Source organism: Tinamus guttatus, unplaced genomic scaffold (genome assembly GCF_059628265.1).
Source record: "Tinamus guttatus ecotype Peru unplaced genomic scaffold, ASM5962826v1 Tinamus_guttatus_pri_ptg000027l, whole genome shotgun sequence".
NCBI classification, from domain to species: domain Eukaryota; kingdom Metazoa; phylum Chordata; class Aves; order Tinamiformes; family Tinamidae; genus Tinamus; species Tinamus guttatus.
The window spans coordinates 4,351,049-4,376,684 of record NW_028288561.1 but is presented as its reverse complement, the minus strand read 5'-3'; the positions used below and the strand labels follow the sequence as shown (position 1 = coordinate 4,376,684).

At 47.0% G+C, this 25,636-nt stretch overlaps 1 protein-coding gene across 1 annotated transcript; it reads right to left on the bottom strand.

Moving 5' to 3' along the window:
* Positions 1–614: 614 nt before the first annotated feature.
* SLC13A3 (solute carrier family 13 member 3) lies at positions 615–25,332 on the bottom strand. Its single transcript, XM_088528783.1, has 13 exons — positions 25,185–25,332; positions 15,085–15,350; positions 14,606–14,769; positions 10,801–10,867; positions 9,874–10,059; positions 8,816–8,941; positions 6,208–6,303; positions 4,365–4,469; positions 3,276–3,373; positions 2,097–2,209; positions 1,576–1,737; positions 1,094–1,231; positions 615–809 (listed from the first exon to the last, which is right to left on the bottom strand). Exons 1-13 carry the CDS (start codon positions 25,293–25,295, stop codon positions 624–626), a joined length of 1,818 nt encoding a protein of 605 aa, XP_088384909.1. The 5' UTR covers positions 25,296–25,332; the 3' UTR covers positions 615–623.
* Between the last annotated feature and the right edge of the window lie 304 nt (positions 25,333–25,636).

Sequence of the window (25,636 nt, the reverse complement as noted above, 5' to 3'; positions counted from 1 at the left end):
ACCATGTTTGGAAACAAACTGTTCCTTCCCCATTTCCAAAGCATGGAGTAATACACCAAGACCTACCTACACACCTCCTGAATCATCCTTTCATGCGCAAACCTGAAGAAATAGTCTTCCTCCAACATGACAGAATTACTCACAAGATCGTACTGAGACCCTGATCTCCACAGTCCGCCTAGAGCCACATGGCTGAGGCCAGGTTCTGACACACTCACATTGGGAAGAACGTAACTAATCCAGTTGCTTCCACTCCAGGGACAGTGTCACTCTCCAGAACACAATAGGATATCAGTGGCTAGAACAGCAAAACTCCCTGGCTTTCAGGAGGAGAGGCTTCTCCCCAGAGATGCCATAAGTTTGCAGGGTTGTCCAGTGAACAACCATCTAGGATGGATGGATGGAATTCTCTGGGAATATCTGATTGGTGTCAGGGAGAGGGGAAAGATCTTCAGAGAAAATAACAAATTGATATTCTGATGTACACCAATATTTATAAAAATAAAATTAAACCAGAGGATCCGGTAGGTGTGAGCAGCCATATGGCCTTCTTCCTCTGCATACTCTGATGATTCCAGTGCCCAAGTCCTAAGTGAGTGAGTCCTCCCCTGGGGTGGCTTTGTTCATATTTTATTTAGTGCACTTAAAGTGACATTTTCTACAGCTGTCGTAAGCAACGTGGCATTTTCTGCATGGATGTTGGCCCATGCAGGGAAGGTCCCCAACTGGAAGATGCTTTTGGCCCATGTGTTCATAGCCAAGCTAAGAAGCAGAACTCCCATAAGATTCATGAGCAACCCGGTTCTTGCCTACAAAAGAAACACAAAGATAACTAATATTAGGGGAACAGGAACAAGGTCTAAGAAATGCTGAGCACAGCCCTCGGATCCACAGCAAGTCCAAATTGCGCCGTATCAGATTTTCAAGAGATTCTTTTTGTATCCCTATTCCTTTAAACACTGCTCAAAACAGCATTAGTCTTGCCCATTTACTTTACCAGATATTGAACTGGTAACACTTATGAAAATTACTTCCATAAAGACTCCAATCAGATTGACTGTCTTCAGCATTTTCTGTAGCTAAAACAACTTACCATATCCTTGACCATCAAGTGTCCAGAAGAAAATGCGATTGAGTTAGGAGGAGTTGAGACTGGCAGCATGAATGCATAGGAGCATCCTACAGTTCCTGGTATCATTAAGTAGAGAGGATTTACTTTCAGACGAATGGCCTTGAAAAACAGAATGGAAGAGAAATTTTACATCAGGGATTAGGAGTGAAAATTAGATATTTTAAAGAAAGTCAATAGTCAGTGCATTGTGCAGAGTTGAATCCCATTCTGTGATAAATAATTGCACATGTCACCAATAATATTTGAAAGACAATCTGATATCTGGCAGTCCCCAAATCGTGCCAGAGGCACTTGTGTTGCCTCTTTCCAAGGGTTTCAAGGTGCCTATCCCCTGCCCTGAGGGTAGGACACCCACAGCACGGACACGACGCTGACCTGCCCATCCGCACAGCGCGGCAAGGAGGGGAGCAGAGGAAAGGCTGGGCTCATCGTTTTAGTCTTACCAGTTCTGCCAAGACAGGCAGGAAGATTATAATCGTGGCGGTGTTACTGGCGAACTCAGTGAATAAGGCGATGACAATAGTGATAAGGATGACGGCCACTGGCGGGGGGACGCCCTCCAAGGGGTGCAGGCGGCCTCCTATCCACACAGACAAACCTGACTCCTGCGGACAGGGAGAGAAAAGAAGCCAGACTTGTCTCAGTGCATAAACCGATCCTTTTGTGGAATTGCAAAGCGTGTACAACCTTAGATAACTTTGCTTACCCACCACTGCAATGCAAACACCTATATGCAGCATGTATTTAGCAGCAAGAAGTATTGAAGGCAGTTCAAGATTTACTAGCCTCCCCAGTTAGATACCATTCACTGTCATCCATGGGAGTTAAAAAGCAGGTTTTTCAGGTGTATCCATCTGGAGATGCAAATTCCCCAGAGCCAGACAAAAACCCCTCATGGCAGCCTGTGAAAGCCAGAAACCATTGGGCTGAATGACCATCACCCAAGGTCTGCATGAGGCCTCACCTCGCAGCCTTTCGCCATGGCAAATCCTCCTCCAAGCAGCAAGATGATGTTCCAAGGAACGGTCTCCTGGGCCTTCCTCCAAGTCAGCAAAGGCTGCGTCTCCGTGTTCGGGGCTACACAGAGAGGAAAACCCCCACATCAAACACACACACGAAGACGAGCACATAAGTCATCATCTGATAGGATGACATCATTAGCCTGACATCAGCACTGAAGCTCATAATCATGAGTTGCTGGTGATTAAAATATACACATAGAGTCTCTTAAGCTAGGTGATTAAAAATGGTTTCACTTACAATTAGAAAAAAAAAAGGTAATTCTAACAGTTTAGGTTTTCTTTGAGATTCTCTTAAAGGGATATTTAATATCAGTTTAATATTTTCCCTGTAAAAGACATAAACATTGTCCTCAACAGATGGGATGTTACTGATTTTCCACTTGCCATTCAACAACTCAGGAGTTTTATGTCAAGGAACTCACATTTTCCTCACAGGACATTTCTTAACACACAATAAAGTGAGGCCCAAGGGCATCCCTATTTTATTCAAGGCAGGGCTGATGAGACATCTTCCTGGAGCAGGGGCAAGGCAGCACGTGTGCAGGACCCGATCAGCTGCAGCAGCCCTTGGTTTCTTCCCCCAGCCCCAGAATGAGCTGCACCATCCACAAAGCCAGTCCCCATCACCTCCAACAGCCAGCTCTCCACATGAGGAATGTCTGACACCAAGGACTCCAGGTCAAATTATGACAAGTGGCTAACAGATTAATATTTCTGTATCTCCTTGCTGCTCAAGAGGCCCAAGACCTCACCAGTTTCCTTTGACAGAACCCCCTGGAGAGTCTGTACTTTTGGAGTTAAAGTCAACATGGATTCCAGTTTCCTTAACACAACACAGCATCATCTCTGACAGCTACATGAGTAACTGAGTCATTCCTGAAACAGGCAGCAGGGCCGTGACTCTTAAGCTTCTTTTGGTGCTTCAGAATAAATGACTGTCTATGCTGGGTTGCACAGGCCACCACGCAAGCTGCACCCTATGGCCTGGTCCTGCGCTGCCGGGTGCTGCGGAGGGAGCAAGGCTGCATGTTCTGGCATTTACACTGTGGGAGCATGGACACAGTGAGGGGCTCTGCCCACCCGTGTCTCCTGCTCAGCTTTATGTGAAACCACCTACTCACCTTTTAAGTCAAACCACCACCTGAAGGAGGGCTTTTGTGAAGGGAAGAAGAACAATATGATCACTATGGTGATTCCAGTAACAGCATCTGTGATGAACCTGTCCAAAGCAGCAGAAAGAAGTGTAAAAGCACATGCCTGTAGCGTTACAAAGTTTATGAGAACAGGGATTTACCAAAGAAGATTATGAGTTTCGATCGGGTTTGAACAACATTCGTTATTCTTTTTCGTTTATTTTTAATTCCCTGCTGAGCTGCACTTCTAAGATGAGCTGTGAGCCCCCTGCAAGAACTGCCCCAAAGCCTCACAGATGCAAAAAACAAGATCTAATCCCTGGTGAATGGAGGTTGTGGCTGTTCTCATCACTGGGCTGGACTCAGTGGGTGCGGGTTTGAGAGCAGAACGTGGGAAAGGGGCTTGGAAAGATTTCCCCAACTCCCCCCAGGGCAGCGTCTTAGTCATGAACACTTTGCAAAATGTTCAGCTTCTGAAGTAAAAGCTAGGTCTCATCCATGAAAGAGCTTATGTGCATGTTTGCAGAGCTATTGACTGATGAGGCAAAAATTTGGAACTATCTTATTGCATTATGGAATCATTTATTGAGTTATGGCTTTATAGAATGGTCCTTTCTACTTAGAAATAGCAGTACCCACTCTTAGCTGTAGCATTCCCCATTTATGTGTCCTTTTGCCTTCCTGAGGGATGGATGTCACAGCAGAGATGAACTTGCAAAACAGGCTCAGCTCCTGAAGCCTCTCTTACTCCAGACCTCCAGTAATATCAATGGATTGCATAGACAGTTCAGAATTTCACTGTAACTGCATTTTTAAAAGGCATTCCCAACATTCAAACCCTAGGGATTGACTCAGATAAACATATGCAAGCATCTGCAATGCCAGCTTCCAGCTGGGCTTCATGAGCCTCCTTCAGAAAATGTAAACAATAAAGCCTCTAGTACTTGAGGATCAGTTTTATTTATTCCATAAAACCTGAGAAATGGTGCTAAGCAGCACAATCATAAACCCAGGAATCCTCAAAACTTGGAAATGCCATTGAAAAAATGTGACAGAGGAATAAAAATAAAATCTTACCCTGGTGCAAACAAACTTGCCCAACCTGGAATGAATTTGGGGTCCCTGGAGAAAAGCATGATCGCAAACACACAAAAGAAGAAGAAAATTGCCTGTTCTGCAAACCTAAAATGAAAAGAAATGCAGCTAAAATGCAGTTGTCTTATCTTGGGTCTACACTCTTAGCACAAGTAAGGAGCTTGAACTGAAGCAGATTGGGTGAGAAATTAGACAGCTTTTCTAACAACAACACTGAAAAAGACTGTAAATCTATTTGCAAACATTGGTATTTACCAGCAAATCTCTCTATTGGAAGACACTAAGGACAGACAAGACAGGCACCAGGCGTGCTCTGATCAGATGTCACTACTCGCACATGCAAAGTTGACCCTGCGGTAGAGGGGAAGAGCTTAGATGGTCATTCCTGTCATCGCTGTCCTCTGGGACTGTGTTTCTCAGGCACGTTTTAGTCTGATACTGACTGATAGGCATGACCACACTTCAAGTCAGCATAAAAGGACAGATGAGATCCAAATCATATATGACAGACCAGGAACAACATTCGCCAAGATCAAAACCTAAGCAATATCACTTAGACCTGACAAATAACAGGGGGACCTGTGAATGGCAAATCATAGGCTAAGTATTACTACCAACTCCACTGGCGACCCTAGTGGAGTCAGGATTTAACCAAGATGATGCCTCAAAACACTGTTTAAAATCTCTCAGAAGCACAACGAAGGGCATTGAAATGGTTGCGAGGAAGCCACTTGCATTCATTTTAAGTTATGGGGTTGCTAATCAGATTGGTAAAGCAAGGCTTAATGGGCTTTCTTGCTGCTAGACCTCAAAGTGGGGCTTTGATTCTTACATAGACATTTTGCAGGCTTCCAGATAATGTACTGAATGGAACAAATAAATGAATTTCTTTCATGTACAACACAGGCCCAGACAATCGTCTTTGAAGAAACACTCCATTTCACACACAACAACAGTAATTACAGTGTCAGCAGAGCCACACAAGATTGTTGAATCTTCACAGCATTTCTGTGGGCATGAGAATATTATTTTACAGATGGGGGAACACAGACCCTTTGAGATTAGGACTACAATTTCAAAAATCTTCACTACCACTGATTGCCCAGAACATCAGTAGTTGGTGGAATATACCTAGGGTTTGATTCTTGGAACTACTCAACTTTTCCTGTCCCCTTTCTGGCATTTCTTATAAGTCTGAAACACTCAGGTATCCTTTTTCCCATGTGTGATCCTCATCATTACAATTTGCACCACACTGTTTTCCAGAAGACCCTTAAGAAACCACAATAAAAGTGTCTTGATCTTTCTTCACCTGACTGATAAAAGACAAAGGAGCAACTCAGCAAAAATATTGCATTCCATGAAATGGATCTAACTTCTTTTCTTTCCATTTGCTTTCTTTGAGCACCTTTTTTATGATTTATTAAAATATATCCATAATCCACAGGATTTACATCTATTGTATGATCCATCAGTCTCCTCAGCAATTAGTTCCTGCTTTGCAAATAAACAAATCTGTACATGTACACATGTGATCCTGGAAACTGCAAATAGCTGTTAAATGACACAGCATGAAGTTAATATGAATTTTGCTCCTGGTAAGCATCTGAGTATGAATATGCTATTTGCTTTTAATTGAATGAGTGGAGATGAAGAAGCTGGATTGTGCAAAACCCAAACAGCAGTAGGTCATGAATATGGAAAAGTATATTTCAATCTTTTATACCCCCTCAAAATTCAGTGCCACTCAGCCCAGCCGTCGTCTGCCGGGACATTTCCAACCCACTTGATTCTGTTCTCTTTCAGTCCCAGCTTGACAACTCACTTGGTTGGCCCCAGTTTCTGATAGTCCTCCTTTATCACTTCTCGGGCTCGGGCTTCTGCATCCACCCTTATATTTGACTTCTTTGCTCTCCAGCCCCTGCCAATAAACACAGTTACATTTTTACATGTCTCTAGTACAATTCACTCGAGAGCAAATGCCGCGCTCAGCATCGGCTCGGGAAGCTTCAAAGCGGGAAGTTTCTCCCCGCGGGAGCCTCCGAGCCTGCCGGCACGTCTCTCGCAGCAGTTGGTATCGTGTCCAAAACACCCCACCGCAGACAGGCGAGCAGCCTGGCAAAACCTGGCCCGGCACCTCAATGAGTGCAGTTGAGGGGATTTTCACCCATCCATGCCAAGGATCAGAGGGGCCTGTGAATCTCCACACCTCCGTGCAAAGGAGACCCGTGGTCTTCATGGAGCAGAGGGCAGGAAGGCTCCTCTCATTTATACACTGAAAAGTTTCCTTCAGTGGGGGCTCCAATTGCCAATAGATGGACCCAGCTTTGCTGCATTTCATCATTGCTAGTGTGGCAGAATGATGAGGAAGTGGGTGGCATGGAAAAATGAATCTGCTCCTCCACTTCTCAAGTCTCTTGCAAAGTCCTGAGTGAGCTCTGAAAGCTGCCAAGGATCAACAAAAATGTGTGGAATTTCTAACTGGCCGGGAATGTTAATGTGCTGCTGGCTAAGCCTCTTTAGGCCAGCAGCACTGCCCGCACTCACTGTTTGATCCTCTACAGGGCACGCAGACAAATGATATATTCATATCTCGCACTTCATAGTCCACCCTAGCCCCTGCCACCAGGACGGATTTTGAACACTGCCTGTGACCTCGATTAAACCATTAAATCTACAAAATGGGACTTAACTCCATTGGAGGTAGGGCCCTGTGCTGCCCACGCTTAATTCATTCATGGCGGTAATGGCACAGTGTGGTTGGGTCTGTCATTGAAAATCCCTGGATCTCAAATATTTATACCTGGTCCTTTGAGGGTTTTTGTTTTGTTTTTTCATCTTAGCTCAGCCTATAACTAAGCCTTTTTACACCTCTTGTATTCAAGAAAAATATGCCTGCTATTGAAAGCTGGCTCCCACAGGGCTCGAACTAGGGCAAGGACAGATAAAAGCTGCTTCTCAAGGAGTAACTTCTCTTTTTAAGAAACCTGTTTTTCTTTAGCTCAGTTCTTGGGCACAATCCTGCAGACACCAGGGATTTTCCCTCATGCAAAGCCTGGTCACCACTGCTTCACTGCTGGGCCCAGGGCGCCAAGCACCAGGCCGCACAAACGCGGTCCCCTTTGCGCAGCTCCGCACGTCTCTTCAGAGCATTCCACCTCTAGGGAATACTGGTATCTCTCCTGGACACAGCTATCCCAATAAAGCTGTGCTTCATGCCGATAGTGAGGAGCCAAACAAAACAAAAGCAATCACGTTCTCCTAATAGAAGAGCAATTTTGCCTTTTACCCGGGCTGGTGGCCAGCACAGCTACCTCTTCCCTCACCTGATGAACCCCAGGCTCTGCATCGCACAAGCCACGGCCACCAGCTGCAGCGCAGCCTCATGCCTGCCCATAAGGTCCCATATGTTATTAGTTCACAGCAGGATCATTGTCACTGCACTGAGTCTTATTCACATACAACTGCCTTGCCTAAAAACAACTCCTTTCAGCATGTCCGTACTTCTCTTATGGGCCTGGCTGAAGGATGGTCCTCACTGAAGTTACCTGGGGCTCCAGACCAGCAGTGCAATTATGAAGATGCCTGAACTCCCCTAGTTTTTGAGGACTTTATCACAAGCTTCAGCTTAAGCGCTTAACTGTCTTGCTGAAAACACCCCTTGCCCTCTCCAAGCAATTACCTGCGAGCTTAGCTGTCTAGAAATTTAAGGGCCTGGTTTGGTTATTTTCTAAACTGTGGCTTTCCCATTGATTTTTTTCCTCTCTGAGACAATGTAAATATTTAGACACGTCTCTTTTCACCCTCTACTTAAATTTTCAACTTAAAAAAAAATCTTTCTTAATATTATAAATCATGTATGGTCCCTGGAAAAAGCAGGACTGAGTTTGCTACTATCACAAAAGGGCAAAAAACAGGCTCCAAAATGAATCAGTTTGGCAGCATGATAATTGTTTTAAATAGTACACACTGGACATTCCAGGAGACCTTGCGAGTGCCCTGCAAAGATTTACCAGTAAAACATGTTACTCTCAGTTACAGATTAACACGTTGTTGTAAAACTAAGCCCTGTCATGAAGTAATCTGTTCCAAACCCAAATTTCAATCTAGGAACAAATTTTGTCTCTTCCCTGTTCTAGGGGATTTTTGCTACTAATTCCGTGAAACCAAGATTTCATCTTCCTCTTCAAGGTTTGATCCTGCTTTCTCTTCTGTCATGGAAATCCTGCCTCTGACTTTCACAGGCAGTAAAACTGAACTTAAAAATTGTGTTTAATTGGCTGAACATGTAAAAAAATATACGTGCATGTATTTCAGGTTGATAAAATATCTGTTGTTGCCAAATAGCTCCAAAGCAATTCTTTTGCATATCGGCAATTGCTTACTGCATGTAATATATTGTATATAATACATACGGCTGAATGTAAACGTACCTGAGGTTAATTCCTCCATACAAGATGGAGATCCATAGCCATCCCATGAGAAGAAAAATCAGCATTAGAGGAAACGCAAACATAAACCAAGAACCAAAGTTCACCACATCACATTCTGGAAAATAACTAAGCAAATGGGAAAAATAAAGTTAATGCAAGAAGGAAAAACAAACCTTCAATTTAAGGGTAAACAAACATTTGAAACTAGCAGAAAAACATCTCACAAACTTGCCAATTGTGCTTTTAATAAATATTCCTCTGTGTGCAACAGCAATTCTCTGGGCACTATGGGATTTGGGCAACATTGTGTTGAGAGAACCTCACCAGGCACAGACCTGACATCATCCAACTGGATGAGCAGCCAGGAAATGAAGTTTTTTAAAAAATCGGGCTCTCCATATTCTGATATTCTCATACAACAATATTCTTGAACACCAAGATCTTATTGTGGTTTATCAATTTCAGTCCTGGTACAATACCAGCTGGGGAGTCTCAGCATGAACTTCATAGGGAGGTTCCCCATGCCTAGAAGATCCTTAACATACGTAGAGACCATTAAAGGTAAGAAGTAGCTGCATACACTTATGATGGCAAGAATCTCTGCTCCTACGCACATAAGCAGCATCTTTTATGACTAAAAGAACAAGTGAGAAGTAGTGGGATCCCTGCTTTTTTCTTCTACCAAACTCTAGCAGATACAACTGCTCACAAAACACTGCATGGCCTGTTTCCTGAAAACAGTTACAAGATTAATTTTAAGCTGGCAGTTAAATCCCATTAAATTCAATGGGATTAAGAGCATCAATAAAGTGATGCACATATGTACTGGTTTGGCTGAAAGCTTGACTGGGTGCATGGAAAATCTGGATAGCTGGAAACATAGCTTTTCTCTGCTCACAACATATCCCAAAATGCTGTGAAGAGGTATGGATTTTCCAAAACAGCTCTCAGCCCATAAGTGAGTTTCCTTCAGGGGCAGAGAATACAGCTCTGTTCTGCAGAATTTACTCTAATAGACACACAGACGAGTGGGGCTTTCCCGGGACGACCTCCCCTACCTCTTCAGCTGTCCTAGGAGGATGAGATTTGGTGCCGTTCCCGTCAGTGTCGCTGTCCCGCCGATGCTGGCTGCATATGGGATTGAGATGAGGAAACCTTTCCAGATATTTGTTTTGTATTCTTCCTCCTTCTTTAAGTCTGAGAGCACATCGCTGGCAACTTCCTTCTCCTCCGCCAGATCTTTGCTTTAAAACATTCCAAAAGAGAATCCGGTGAAAGCCCTGGTTTAAATACAGCGCAACCAATTTAGAGCCTTGACAAAGGGAAAACTCTTGTTTCTTAGTAATCCAAGTTAGTAATGTCCTCAAGGACACCTAAGCGGCTCGTTTTGGCAGGAGGGGTCTGTCAGGCTTCCGCACTGCTCAGTGAATTGCCACTTGGCACGGGGCAGCCTTGCCAAGGCCACCCACAAGGCCTGCCCGTGGGAGCCGCGGGGCCCACACCTGCCCCAGGCTCCCAATGCACAAAACAGCAGAAAGGCAGCAGTGTTTCTGCTAAAAGCGAACAAAAATTTGTTTCTGATAGCACCAAGTGGCAAGAAACAAGCTCCTGAGAAGATGCTTCTTCCCCTCACCTGTTAGCAAACCAGGACCATCAATGTTATGTGAAGCCTGGTGGCTTTTACATCACCTGCTTCACACGTTTGATGCTCCAGAGCGTAACCAAGGCACAGTTTTTCAGTAGGAGACACCTCTGGCTAATATTTCAAAGCAACTCAAGAACCTCTGCAATAGTTTGGATGTGCAGAAGGTTGCTAGACACACACTGTGTCCAGCTGGGTTTCTGTGCTCAGCCTGTTAGCAGCTGGGAAGTTCGGCATTATCAAAACATTTCAGTGACCAAATGTCACATTCCTAAAGCTGCGTCTAGCTCAGGGGATAATTCTCTCTCTAAACTCTCTAATACAAACTTTATAGTTAACTTACTCCTCAGTACTTGCCAGAAACTGCATCTCAGTTGGTACAGTGTAAAGTTTATTCTGCTGTAAAGATGCTGAAAAAGAAAGATTAGGACTTTAAAACAGTTCAAAGCATCTAGAAAATTCTCCCTGCACCAAACAGAGAAGGAAACTGCATTTACAGAGCAGGGACTTTGCAAATGCAGGGTGAAATAACCCCATGGGCATGGGCGCCAGGAGCACCCGGCTGGGATGGACAAGCTCATCTCCTCCAGCTGCTGCTCCAGGCCCCCAGTCTGATGGCTCAAATGCTCTCACTGCAGCACACGCCACCTCTCTGACACCATCATGGGCTTGGTATTTTTATTAGTTCTGCCACTAGTCAGAGTTTGGAATATTGTAATTTGAACAGCAGTTCCAGGTTGTCATTTATCCCATCATATATTTGTTTTGTTGGTTGGCTAGAGCTAGGTTTTAGGAACAACTTTGCTGAGCCTGACAACTTTGAGGAACTGACATGCTCCTCCGGGTATAGCAAGAGCACTGTCTGGCCCAAATACACCTGAGGAATGAACATTCTAAGCCCCTTGCACTTTGTACAAAGCCCCATAAAGCTAGAATTCCTTCTCTAAAGGCAACTGTGGACACCTTGGGGATTAGGCTTCATACATGGTCCTCTAAAATGCACCCAGAGAGCGAGGACTATCCTAGACCTTCAGCCTCCTTCCAAAAGTGCACCCAGCAGGCTGAGAGCTTCCTCCCAGGCCAGGGCCAGGATCAAGGCCACCCCAGGGACTCCCAGGCGCACCCAGCAGCCAGGGACCCTCCTGTGCAGCTTGCACCATCTCTGGTTCTCTGCCCCCTTGTCGTTGACCTCAGGGAGGGCAAGCAGGACTTGGGAGCGCTTGGGAAAAGGCATCTCTTGAACAGCCCAGGGTGTCTGACCTTCCCCTTGGCGGTAAACAAGGAGGTGCAGCCAACTCCATCCCACCCACGGGATTCAGAAATTGAAAGATGGATGAGAATCACAAGGTTATCCCTCCCAATGCAATCTCTCCCTCTCGCAACTTCAGCCCATTTCTTGCCATCACTATCCCAGCAAGCCCCAAATTTCCTTGCACTCTTCCTCAGGCTCCTCTCCCATGCTTTTGTCTGCTGAGACAGCAAGGAAGCCGCACGGAAAGGAGCTCGTGGTCAAAGTCTCCAACCCCCAGCACTTGTCACTGAAGACAACCAGCTCATTCCTGCTCACTGAACCAGGGAGTTTTGCAGTGTCGTGTTTTACACATTGCTAATTTACTGAATTGAAGTTAACGGGCTGGGACACACACACATGCTGAGCTTTCACCCCAACACTGCTGTGATGCCAGCATGCAACTAAGGGCAAGAATGTTAACCCCTGGCTGACTCAATCCCCCCAACAGATTTTTGCCCAACACTTGTTGTCATCTAAGTCTCACCCAAGGTTGTGCTAGCAAAGATAAATATATCATTCCACCTTTAAGAAATTTTGTGTTTTTCCCTTGCTAAGCCAAACTCCCATCTCCTCTTGCTAGGACCATGGTGCCTGCGAATTCTCTCTTCAAGAAGGTTTGCAAGTGGCAATGATGAAAAGGAAAGAAAGAGATGCTGTAGAACAATCTTTTCCTTTTAAACTTCGAAAAGGAGGATTGAAAATTGTTAGGGGTTCAAAAGCCTGAAGAGGTTGAAAACCACTGAATGAGCACCATAAGGACCTCTCACTGAGCAGTACAAGAAGTATCAGTGGCTATCAATCCTGCAGTTCTAGAGGTGCTGCTTAAAGTGCAATGAATAACAGCTTTTTCAGTTAAGTAGTACAAGCAAATAAAAGCTGAATGGGGAGGCAGAAAATAGCTGCAGATAAAATTAAGTGGATTTTTTTTTCTAATCCTGAAAAATAAAATAAATGTTTTGGTTCCTCTGAAGCACCACTTCATTTTTCTAATGACTTGGAGAACATCAGCTAGCCATACCCATGAGCTCCCCCAGTCTCCCTCTCTAGCTCTGCATCTAGGCAGATGCTGAATGATGGACAAAATATCCACTACTCCTGAGCAAGAAATTAGGCATTTCACTGTAAATTATCCTTTAAAGCTGCACAATATCCCAGCTGTTTCACCCAAATACTTTCTGTACCTTAGATGCAAAGGGCTTTTCCTAGAAAGCTTTTGCTTTGGTGACATTTTGGTTGCTTCTACAAGGTTTAAGAGGCCTGAGGATCAATGCCACCATGTGCTGAGGGGTCTGTGGCCATTGCCCACCAGCACAGACAGAGGTAGGCTGTGGAGGGTTATAAATACACATTTCTCAACTGCCTCCCTTAAAGATATCATTTGCAGGTCTGTGACCCACTAAGACCACCCCAAGTCCTAAACGCATGGGAAAGCCTAGGCATGAGTGATTCCAACCTCAGGGTTATCTCAGCAGCATCAAAATGTGATCTCTTCATCAGAGACATAATTTAAATTCTTGCATGATATGTTCAATTGAAGCTGACTGCTACATACTCACAGACTGATTTCATGCACTTCTCGAGATTTCTTCTGAAAAAGATCAAAAGTCTTTGAATGCTACATACCTCTAAAGCATTTTTAATCTATTTCTTCTGCCTATCCAAACTCACTTTTTAGTCTTCGGATCATTACTACAGTGCTACTAAAGCATACCCAAGCATATCAGCAAATTGATGTTATCGTATGCCAAGGTCAAAGATGGCCTCCATACACAGCCCAGTGACAGGGTTTCGTCAGGTCTGGGAAAAAGCTCAGCTGAGACACGCCATCTCAGAAGGGCCATCAGTCCTGGCTGAAGATGACACTTGCCAGGAAACCTCTACAGAAAGCTCATTTTCACTTCTCTTCCTGTAAGTATAAAATAAGACTCTTAGTTCCTGCCTGACTTTAGCTTTAGGGCTTCCTTCAAGGACCCCATTTTTCTCATTTATTCCTAAAACACTATCCTAAAATACTAAACTTCTAGAAAAAAACGCTACAGGAAAACTTGCATTTTCATGTTTTATATTTTACAAATGACTTCCTCCTTCACTTGTATTTACCACATTTACAAGTCTCTGCTCTCAAAAAAACTCATCATTATGTAATCATAGGAGTTTTTCCAAGCAACACTTTATTTATTCTTCTGCTCACATCCCTCTCCCTTTGCCTTTTCTGCCTTCTCACATCACTGCGAGCATCATGAGCTAAGCACATTAATTTCACACTTGCAGTGCCTAGGCCAATGGGGATCTTGATTTACATATTCCCAAAAGCTACTGTATGTATAGTAACAACTACACATCAAATCATTTCAGAGGACAGGGATGAAGGAGGTTAAAGAGTGGAATCACAAAATGCAGCACTTCTCCAGCACAGGAAATTACAGCGAGAAGGTCAGTGGGGCTGATTTTAATAGATGTGCATGGTCAACAACTCATTCAGCAAATGTGATAAAGCAAATGTCTCATGATTGCTACACATTAATGATGAATGGTTAAGTATATCTTGATTAGAATATGTAAAGGCTTTAGACTTCTTCTGAGGACTCATTTTTCTATCCTAGAAATCAGCAGTAACAAAGAAGCCATTGCCTTTAAGTTGCAGTAACAAAAGCAGTGCTAATTAGTGCAAGCAAGAGAACCTGCAGCATCAGTAATAGCTGTGAAGAGGGCTTCAATTCTGCATTGCTGTTTTTCATTGCCATCTGCCAGAAGCACAAACTGCTCTTAGATACTTGGGGCAGCAATGAAATGGGGCAAATTTGCTGGCACCAGTGAAGACCTCAGATTGCTTCTACTATTGCCCTGTCTCAGTTACCTTGGTTTTCTTCATTTTCCCTGTTCAGATCTTTAGATGTGGCTTTCTCCCCAAAGAGGCTTTTCAAAATTGCATTTGCAATTGGAAGCATCATAGCAGTGGAGGCAGTATTACTTAACCACATGGACAGGAAAGACGTTGTCAACATCATTCCTAAAATTAGTCTGCAAGACAGAAAGAAGAAAAAGCTGAATTTCTTGAATTCGAGGGGTTCTCTAACATAGCTTGGCTATAAGAAGAACAGATCCAAGAATCACATAAAAGCAACAGGAAAAAGCACTTCTGCAACCAGGGTGAGCATAAATAACCAAAAGAAGCATCAATACGGTGAGGAACAAAACAGTTCTCCCTAGGCAACACCCAGCACAAACAAACTCCACAAGCACGTGAAGCTCCATGGAATGGGGGCGATGCCGGTGTCGCTGCCCGCGGCCTCCCCAGCGCCGGCCGCTCGCTGCCCCGCGCGCTCCCTCCTTCACCTGGCGGGCTGGACGCCCACTAGCATGAGGACACGGAGGGCAATCCTGCGGTGGAGGTTCCACTCCTCGATGGCAGATGCCATGATGAGGCCACTGAGAAAGAGGAAGTTGGTGTCTAGGAAATACTGTGGGCAAACTTTGTTAGACGGCAGGATCCCCAGGAAGGGAAAGAGGACGATGGGCAGCAGGGCTGTCACGGCCAGCGGCAGCGCCTCCGTGCACCAGTACAGGGCCATCAACAGGATCACGTAGAGACATCTTCCCTCCTGCAAAACAAACAGAGAAGATAAAGTAGTGCCTGATGGGTTATAGAGGAGTCCTTTCACTTGAAAACACTTATCCCAGACCAGCAATACGCACCAATTACTCCTTCAAGGATCCAGTATTTCTCCCAAGCCCTTCCCATGAAGGGCAGCATTGCCCTCGTAGATTGGGCATGGGGTTCAGGGCTTCCTTGGTTGCCTGAACCTCCAGCACGTTCCTGGTTGGCAATGCAGCAAGTCATCAGCTGGGAAGCTCTGGAAAGCAGGGACTGTTTCTTGCATTGAATTAGGGTGCTAATCCTTAGCGAGCACTGCTGCTGGAAAGAAGCACTGCTAATATCCTTAGGTGTCCGCATCATCTCACAGCTGCTACACTTAATATGTTTGTGCTTTCTCTCTGGCTTCCACAGACCAGGCTTTGCATGGCTGTGAGAAAACGCCTTTGAGAGAGGTCCAAGGGACATATCAGGTCTCCATATTTGCAAAAGGAGGCATAGAAAAAGGTTTCTTTTACTGGATCAGGGTCTCCGGAGAGATCTGTGTGAAACAATTCCAAGGCAACCCATCCCAGTCCCTACGGAAATCAGTAAATCAAGAGTTATGGTGCTGTGCCACTTCCTATTCGCCGCGAGCCTGCCCACATTCAGTGCCACCGAGCTCGGCCAAGGCTGGCAGCGAGCCAGCTCCCTCGCTGCGCCCGCGGAGAGGCTCATTCATCCGCCCAGGAGGCTCCAACGAGCCCAGAGCCATTTGTCATGACAGCCCCAGCCGAAATAATGAGCTGGGGAAAGGAGTCAGGACAAGTGCCCAAAGCGCAGGGATAAGAGAGCCCCAGAGCAGCACTGGGAGGATGGGGACTGCATGGAGGACACGGGAGAGCAACGGACCCGTCCGTCACCGCCGCGCTGAAGAGCGTTATTGTCAGTGCCCACAGGGCAGCGTGCCCACGGGGCTATAAATAACGGCTCAGAACCACTTGGAAGCTATTTATTTTGCCACTTTTTTCCAGCTTGTTGAACAGGTTGAATTGTTATTCAAGGCCACCTCTGTACCTCCGCTTGGACCTTCCCTCCCGGCACCAAGGTTGCCGGGATTTCTCTGGGAGGTGATGGCAGTTCCCCATCGGCCTTGACTTGGCTGGTTTGGGGAACAGCGCGAACTGGGAATGGTCTGAAACTGCACTTTGGAGAGAAAGAGGTCTCCAACAAAGTGTTTGGGCAGGTAAGGCCAAGGCAAAACCTGCCTGGCCACCTACCAAAATGCCCTGCAAGCCTTAGCTGAACATGGTGGCCTCGAGCTCCCAGTGCAAACACCAGTTCAGTGATACGCACACCCAGAGATGCTGAAAAATAATCAAGATGGAAAACTGGAGCAGAATCTTCCTTGATACCCTGGATGGGTAGAGCTAAGTGAATTTAAGCTCATATGGATTTACCTTGTATCTGTAGTGAGTGTCTGCAAATAGGCAAGAGTGGGAGAACTTGTTGCTTGCTTTTAGCATTCCAGTTTTACATTTCACAAGCAATTTTGCTAGTAAAACTTAAGCGCTCCATTGCATGTGGAATTGCGAATACCAGAGGACCTAGAGTAACCAACTTGGACCTTTCAATACATTTTTCACAGAGGACTACTGCTTCACGTGAGGTTCCCAAAATCTGCCCTTAAAGATCATCTGCAGTCCTAATTTTAGAGCATGATAAAGACAGATATGAGATATTGTGAAGTAAAACCTTTACATTCCTAAAGCTCATCTGACATCTGTCAGCTCCCACAAATTCCCTCTAGGTGTATTTCCTCTAAACCAGCAGGACCAGAATAACAGTCTGGGAGTGCTACCTCTTGCAAACATAAAGAATCATGCAGTGACATGTTTGCACACTAGATTAGTGATCTATTTCCCATGGCAACTGATAATTTCTCTTTACACTGGCTCCTCTTATACACTAAAGAAATAGCTTTGCTCTCATTAAGTTATTTTCCGTTTGCTCGCTAAAGGTCATTTAAAGCATTTTTTCCTCCCAATGGCACAATCTTCTCCAGTTTTCTGCAAGGAAAGTTTCACCGGAGTGACTTCAAAATAAACATGCTTTGCCTCTGAGAAAGGTAGAATGACCAAGAGTTTTTAACACCATCTTGATATAAGAGCAGATCAGTGAAGACTTCAGCTGACCCAACGAAACGGGTGAAACAGTTCAGAAAGCTAGTTGTAAGATAAGGAATATTTATTATCCGACATATGGAAAATGTTTCCATGAAATACACCATGAAGCTGATAATTGATCTTCATTGCAAAATCCAAGCCAAGATGCACAGATAAAACAGGGTAGAAAATTATGGTACAAAGCGGGTTTCTGAAATTGTGTAACCTACATCAACAGCAAAGCACTTCAAAAAGAAAGACGAAGTATTGCTAATACTTAGCAATAGGAACTTAGTCCATCCCAAGAGAGAAGAAATTGCACCAGTACTAAACAAGTTCTCACTTAGGACAATAGTCAGAAATAGCTCAGATTCGGAGCAACTACTCCTCGGAATAGAAATTTAAGACCGCAAACTAATAATATAATAGAAAGGTTTCCTGGAGCCAAAGTATCTTGCAAGCATTAATTAATTTATGCTCCCAGCCACCTGCAAGCTTGGCTGCTATACAGGGACTGCGCTCGAACGGCCCCGGGTTGTCCACGTTGGCAAGAAGGGGACGCCCGCACGCGTGCGCCGTCGTCCCCGCGCACCCCGTGTCCTGCGATCCCTCTGCTGTGTCACCGCCTGCTAGGGGCGTTTCAGCTCCCCTCGCTTCCCTGCAGCCCTGTTTTTCCAAAGTCCCTACCAAAGTTCATGAGGGGAAAAAATGGCTGCAAATACGAACTTTAAAATAGGTCTTGTGATTGGGTTAATTTTATAACCATTTAATGATTTGCCGGCAAGGGCTCTGTGGCTACAACATCTCACCTTCCTGTTGCACAAGAGCCTCCAGGACGACCTCTGCCCTGCCAGACCCGTCTTCGCCGCACCGAAAGACCTGGGATTTTCCATGCGCGGGACTCGGCCGAGCGGCACGGAGGCCGGCAGCGCCTCGCCGGGAAGCGGCCCGCGGGCGGGAAGGGGACGTCAGGGCTTTCGCCCGCCCTCGTGCTGTGCTGGCGCTGGGCCCTGCTCGAGGCACCCTGCCCAGCTTCGGTTTTGCTCCGATGACCTGGCCACATCACGGGGCCACCGTGGCCTCGTGTCTCAAATGTGGGCTGTCCTCGTGTGCCCTCTGCGAAACGAGCAAAGAAGGGGGCAAGCAAAGTCAGGGGATGCTCCAGCACCTCAAGCCCAACACCAGGAGATTTTCATTTTGCCTGCAGATGGAGTTTTCAAGTCTTTTTGTCCAGCTACTGTCACGAAGGGACATCTTATCTGTGATAGTCAAAGAACTAGATGCAGAAAGCCCAGCAGGGCTTTAGCATCTTGCTCACAATTTGCAGCTCAGGTTCCCCCATCACCTTATTTGCACGGCCTGTTCTCCAGTTAGATGGACATTTGAATCCAGTTTCTACCAACGCAGCTCCTGCAAACATTATGTAATCTGGACCTAAAACAAGTCCTGTTTACCAGCACTCGTGCCAGCAGACTTGTTTTGCTCCCACTGGGTATTTGCAGAGTGGCTAGAAAAGGGCCATTGCCACAGGGGCATAAGCGGTAAGAGCTGCAGTGAATGCTCGGGAAGATATTTTGCTCTGAAATTATGATAAAAAAGACAAAACTTTGGAAGCATTTCTGTGTGAAGTTCTAGACACGTTTTGCAACTGGCAGAAAAAATCATTCTGTCCACTTTATGAGTGTCCGCTGAAGCTCAGAAACTGAGCATAAATATGAGATCAAAACGATAAAGATCAGATAGGAAACATGATAAAAAATGGGCATCATAGGGAAAATCATCCCTGCCTCAAAGGTCTCAAGCCCGAGGCTCACATCTTCTCCTGGAGGCACCAGCAGATCCCAGAAGTTGAATCATTCATTGGTTCTTCTGCAAAGCAAGATCAGAACAATGTGATGATCCAATATCCTATAAGAGGTTAAAAGGCTCCCTACTCGAAGAAATCTCTACTTTAACATCAGCTTTTTTAAGATAGATCCACTTTTGGCTTAAAAAAGAAACATTTTCAATGATGGTGAGTCAGATACAAGTTGAATAAGCTGCTCCTATTAACCTCACTGTTAAAAGTACGTTTTGGTAATCTGAATCTGTTAGCTTCCCTGCTCTGCATCTTGTTAAACGCTCTCCCTTTATGCCCTAGCCCGGGCAGCCCCTATCCAAGCTCTGCTTGTGATGGATGTGCCTTCGAGATGGTGAACAAGCCACTCTTTGCCTTTTTGTTCTTTGAGAAAATAGGCCGAGCTCCTGCAGTCTCTCCCTGTGTGGCTGTTTTGCAGTCCTTTACTCGTCCTGCTCTCCCAGACTCCTCTGATTTATCAAAGCCTCTTTTGAACTCTGGAAATAAGAACACAGGGTGTTTCGGTGATAACTGCAACTAAATAGTGACCTAGGAATTCCTCACTGCTCTTACTCACCTTCTCATGTATTTATACATAAAAATTCACATTGGTCCTTTTGGCTATGGGTAGCTAGTCCAGATAGCCACGTTCAACTTGATATTGCAGAGGCATTTTTGGAACCTGCTCCTCAAGAGGGGCTGCAGATGCGCAGGGCCTACAGTCACAATCCCCAGTTACACACGTCTACCATGAGGTGGGTGCAAATGGACCCTGGTTCCTGGTTCACCTGTCCGCATGGCTCTTTTTTTTCCCCCCCACTCCTTTTGTGCCTAACACTTGAAAAATCACTTACCACCCTCAACCCTCTGCCCAGGGATTTCCTCCTGAATCAGTTTTCAGTTTTCCTTTTCAGTTTTATATGGTTCCCAATTAATATTCATTCTTGTCAACTTCCCTTTTGCCCAAAGCATTTCTGCTTTCGCTTCCCCTCTGTACCCACTCCTTGCTTGCTAGCAGTCTCTCCAAACAGAAGCTCTCAGTGCGTATGGCAAAACAGAGTCACACACTTCCAGCAATCACTCCCCTTGCTGAAGTTCTCCCTCTTTGGCCAATAATTGCTCCCAGTTTTGCGAGCCTGGTTTCTAAAGCACCAGGCACACAGGTAGCACCGATGAGGACTTTGTGCATGACGTGTAACCAGGCTGCAAGGGCTTTTCCTCCTGCCAAGCTGCTCTCCTTACGGCTCCTTCTTTGCCTGCCCGTGCTTCTGCACACCACGCAGCTCCTGCCTGGCAGTCTGTACCCTGCACCGTGCTGGGGACACACTGCTCCTCACCTGCTCCCCATTTGCATCACCCATTGCCCCATAATGAAATAGCTTGGAAGTGGTCCATGGTCTTTGCTTTCATGCAACCAATGTCATTTTTCTTCACTCTTAAGTCTCCTTGTTCTAGTAAGGAGGATTCATCACTCCCAAGTTAATTTTAAATTGGTCTATGTCCACTCAGAAAGGCAATTCTGTTTTTTTGAAGTCATTGGGCCCTATTTGCCTGCGCAAAGCTCCTTTTAGCAGATTTGGCTGCCTCAGCTGTTACCAAGCCAAGAGGCTGTAGACATTGAGTTCATTAGAAGCTGTTGGAACAAGCTCTTTGCACAGCTCATTGAAAGTGCCCCCCATGCCCCCTCCTGCAGAACAGTTCTTCCAACCCCCTCCTGCCCTGCCAGAGCTCTTTGCAATCATTCACAGCTCTCCCAAGTAGGCACTTCCTCTCACGGGTCAAATGTTCAACCATTTCAGCAACAACCAGAGTGGAAGGTGACACACAGACCCTTATGCAAAGAACTGATTGCAGGGAAGCAGCACCACACTGAATGTCTCACTGTGCTCTTTTACGGACGCAGCTCTGTTCCGGTCACAGCCTGGGGAGCAAACCCTGGGGTCTAAGCAAAACTATCCACAGAGCAGAAATTTCATTTATCTATTTAAGAGAAGGAAGATTGTAGACAAAACTACTTACGCAAGTCTCCTCTGCGATTGCAACCTAAAAAGGGTGTCAAATGCAAACAAGAGGCAGCATTAAAACATCAACACTAGGGCCTGCCATGGCTGTCCACCTGCGTGGGGACAGGATGGAGTTCTGCATGGGTTCCTGGAGGACAACGGTTGACGATGACCTTGTAGGTTGGGATGCTGCAGCTGAGCAGCAATAAGCAAGGCCAGATTTGACACGTGATTTTTCTTCAAAGGATTTTGTCTCCAGGGAGAGATCACCTAAGTGCCAGTTCACTGGGAAAATCATTGCACGCAGCGTTTCGCAGAGATGCCCCTTTCCAAGAAGTCACGTCTCACTTGTTCTGTGTCAAACTAATTTTTAGATCACAATCTCTTGGTCTCCAAATTCAACTGAAATGCTGCCCTCAAAGCCAGAGCACAGATGGCTCTTTATGGCTCTGGTACCTTGAGAGATTAAAATTGCTGAGCATCCAAGTGGGGACAAGGATGACTGAAAATAAGTTGATATCAGAGAAAACAACTGAAACATGAATCATAGAATCATTATGATTAGAAAAGACTTTTAAGATCACCAGGTCCAACTGTAAATCCTGACTCTTCCTGGAGAAGAGAATTTTTCATGGGAATGTAATCGCTGATATGATGTGGGAATAGATTTTCCCAAGCAGGAAAGCGCAGCAGAGACACCTTTAAGAAAGATGTCTTTGCAGAAAAGCTCATCCTGAGACTAGCAAGGCCTGGGCCTTGCTGCTTCCCTTATTCTACTGGTGTAACACCCTGCAGGGTAATACAGATGTTCCAGGTATGCAAAACATTAGTAGCAGGGATCTTGCTAAGAGGCCTTTTGCTAAGAGACCAGGGAAGTGCTCTTGCCACCAGCATGTTCTCCACGGGCGGCCTTCCTGGACCAGCCCCGAGTAACAGCAGCCACGGGCCAGCAGGTTGGAGTCGGTCCGAGATGGAGCTTGCCGGCTCCCTGAAGCAGCCGGTGCTCCTGGCTGCCCAGGACGGGGCGGCTGGACTCGGGGCCTGTGTTTGGCTAAATCTCTTGACTCAGCAGCCCAGCGGAGGGCACACATTTCCCACCGCGCGCCGGGAGAGCTTCCAAACACCAACCACGCAAGACTCCCCCACCTGCTGCGGCTTCGCCCGTTCCCCCCTCTTTGTGTTTTCACATCGCTGCTAAGTGCGTAATCTGTTCCCTTCCTTTCCCCGCAGCCCCCCGCGGCTCAAGCTGCAGAGAGCAGAGCAGAGCAACAGCGCTGGACTTCAGAAGTTAACCCCATGCTGATGCAGCAGCAAATTTCCCTTCTTGCTGCACAAGTGAGGGACAACTTAATGTTGAAACTGTGGATGACTCACTGGCCCCTGAACACAAACCAGTACCACTTTCTGCAGTAACTGGCAGCTGCAGGTTCACCCATAGGTTCAATTTTGGGAGAATGCGGTGCGACTGCAGCCTAGATTTGCTTCAAACCCACAAACACTGCCCTGGTTAACACGAGTCGTGCGATCATCAAAGCATCGGTGCTTTGACAGCAACCAGCACAGGTAACAGTCTCTTCGCTATTAGCTCTAATGCATTTAGAGCTTATAGAAAATGAGGAACTCACTAATGTAAGCAGGCATCCAGCCAGCAATTCCCTTCAGTAGTTTTGCTGGTCGCCTTGTCCCTGGCCTGCAGCTGCCTTGCTGTCCTTGACCTTCTCAGGTGTAAATGTCCCACTGTGAAGTCCTACCTTTGCATTACACATTTTTTCTTTAAGAAAAACCTGCTGAGCAGACTGGGCAGTCTCTGAAGTCCTCTCAGCTTTCACACGAGGAACATGCTACCACCCTGGCACAAAACCGCAGCTAAGGTTTTCTACCAGTAAAGCTCTGCCTGCAGACAGCTCTTCTGCTTGTGAGGCCAAGTCTCCTCCCTGAACTCCCAGATCTCTATACCATGTGCATCAATATATGCTTTGACCAGAAAAAAAAAAATGACATCCACAGCACCATCCTGATCCACGATGATTCTCAGGACTTGTCACAGTGTGATGACATTTTGGGGGAGCTCTGAGCTCAGCCCAGGCACAAGCGTGCGCCGAGCTCACAGCCTCTCCTCACCATCCAACTGTGCCTCAAGACTTCACAAGTGCCAAAATCAAGCAGAGTACCATTAAAAATCATTGCAGTCACCCATTCTGCTATACCAAATGAAGGTACAAACTAATACAGTGAGATGTTTATGAATCTGCAAAGGCATTAAGCATCTGCTAAGTAACCTGTTTTCTACTCTTTGAGGGCAAGCAAATATTATATATATTCCCGTTTAAGTACTCAGCCAAATAATGCAAAATAGGAAGCGAGAGAGATTACATCCAAAGAAAAATTTTCTTTTTTAACATATTGTATCATGAAATAAATCAATTTCTTCTGTTCTTTTTTTAATTTAGAAGATTTATGTTATTAGGCTGAAAGTAAAGGTTTTCCCTGACAAGGAATACACAGGTAGAAGTCATATCCTCACAGCCTCCGAATCATTCTATAATCACTAACTACTGAACATCACTTATTTCTTGCTATAAACAAAGTCACTCTCAAATGGATCTGACTCAGAACGTGAGAGCGAAACCCTGGTCACCCTGAAGTCATCGGTAAAGCCATCACCCAGTGACTTTGTTGCCACATGGACTGCCACCCAGCGCTCCAATGGTCTCAGGGCACAAAAGTGTGTACAGGAGAGGTGCAAAAATCCTTCATTCCCCAAAGTCTTGCCACAAACAAATTAGTTAAAGTGCTGCATAACACATATCCCGACTCACAAACCTTTCCAGGAGACCCGTTAACCGTATCTATGGAACGGCTCAAGCGTTTCCTGCACAAGCTTCTGCAGTTACAGTAGCAGAGGTGCCAGTCTGCGAAATTCCCGCATCCCAAGGCACCGTCCATCTCTCCTGTCCCGACGCAGTGCAGCCACTCTGTTTCACAGGCGGCTTTAGCACAGATCCCACCAAATCGTGGGCTCCATCTCGGCCGCTGTGACCTCTCCCAGGCCAGCACTGCTGTCCGTCCCAGCTGCTGCTCGCTGGGAAGGGCAGCACGGAGGGGGCAGCTTTGCTGGACCTTGGGAGCACGGTCCCCAGGACGTGCTTTGTGCCCCGGCTCTGCAAAGAGCTAGCGGGGGGGACCCGAGCTGTGTCCCTGCTCCACACCTCGGCTTCTCAGCTGGGAAGGGGAGCAAGAGGTGTGTGACCTCCTTTCACAAGAGCTGTGTATGCAGTTAAGCTTCCTGGGAGTGCAAACACAAAGTACTTAGTGCTGCTCCAACTCAGCCAATTTTGAGCCCCAAGTTCTTTAAACCTCCGCAAGTGTCTATGAAAGCAACACAAACTAGGTTACCTACCCCTTCCTTTCCCTAAAAAACTAAAGCAAGCTGCTCTGATCGCACTGTGCAGGGGCTGCAGAAGGGCAGTCCCCAGGTGACCATGGGCTCCTGCAGTCCCCTCCATGCTGAGCTGAGTGCTCGGGTCCCAGGAGCCCCACGGCTACCGCAGCCGCACACCAAGGGGGTCCCTCTGCTCCGCAGCCTGGTGACCGCTCAGCAGCGCACGGGTCACCCCTGAGAGCAGCAGGTCCTTGGCAAACACCCAACTCGAGCGCAACCATAGGCGGCACGGGGCCAGGAGGACCCCAGTCCATAACCCGGCTGTACCCTGAACCCCCAGCCGCACTCCAGGTCTGCATCCCACTCGGCGCCCGGCCCCGCTCCCCATCCTCGCCCTGGGCGGGGGACCCCGCGGGCACCCCTGGCCCGTGCCCTCCGCGGGGGCAGCTCCTGCCCGGCGCCCCCCGCGCGGTACCTTGGCGGGCAGGCTGAGCAGCACGGGCAGCAGCGCGAGCGGGGCGCCCAGCAGCACGAGCGCCCGCCGCACGCTCCACACCTTCTTCACCAGCGCGCCCAGCGCCGCCATCCCCCGGCCCGGCCCGACCCGGCCCGGCGGGGCCGCCGCCGCCGCCGCTTTATGCCGCGGGGCCGGGCGCGCCCGCGGAGGGGAGGGCAGCGCCGGGCCGGGCCCCGAGCGCCGCCCCGCGCCGCCCTGCCGCCCCCCGCCCGGCTATACCGCCCCGTCCCGCTATACCGCCCCCCGCCCGGCTATACCGCCCCGTCCCGCTATACCGCCCTGCTGCGCCCGGCTATACCGCCCTGCACCGCCCTGCCGCCCCCCGCCCGGTTATACCGCCCCCCGCCCGGCTATACCGCCCCGCGCCGCCCTACCACCCCCGGCCCGGCTATACCGCCCCACGCTGCCCT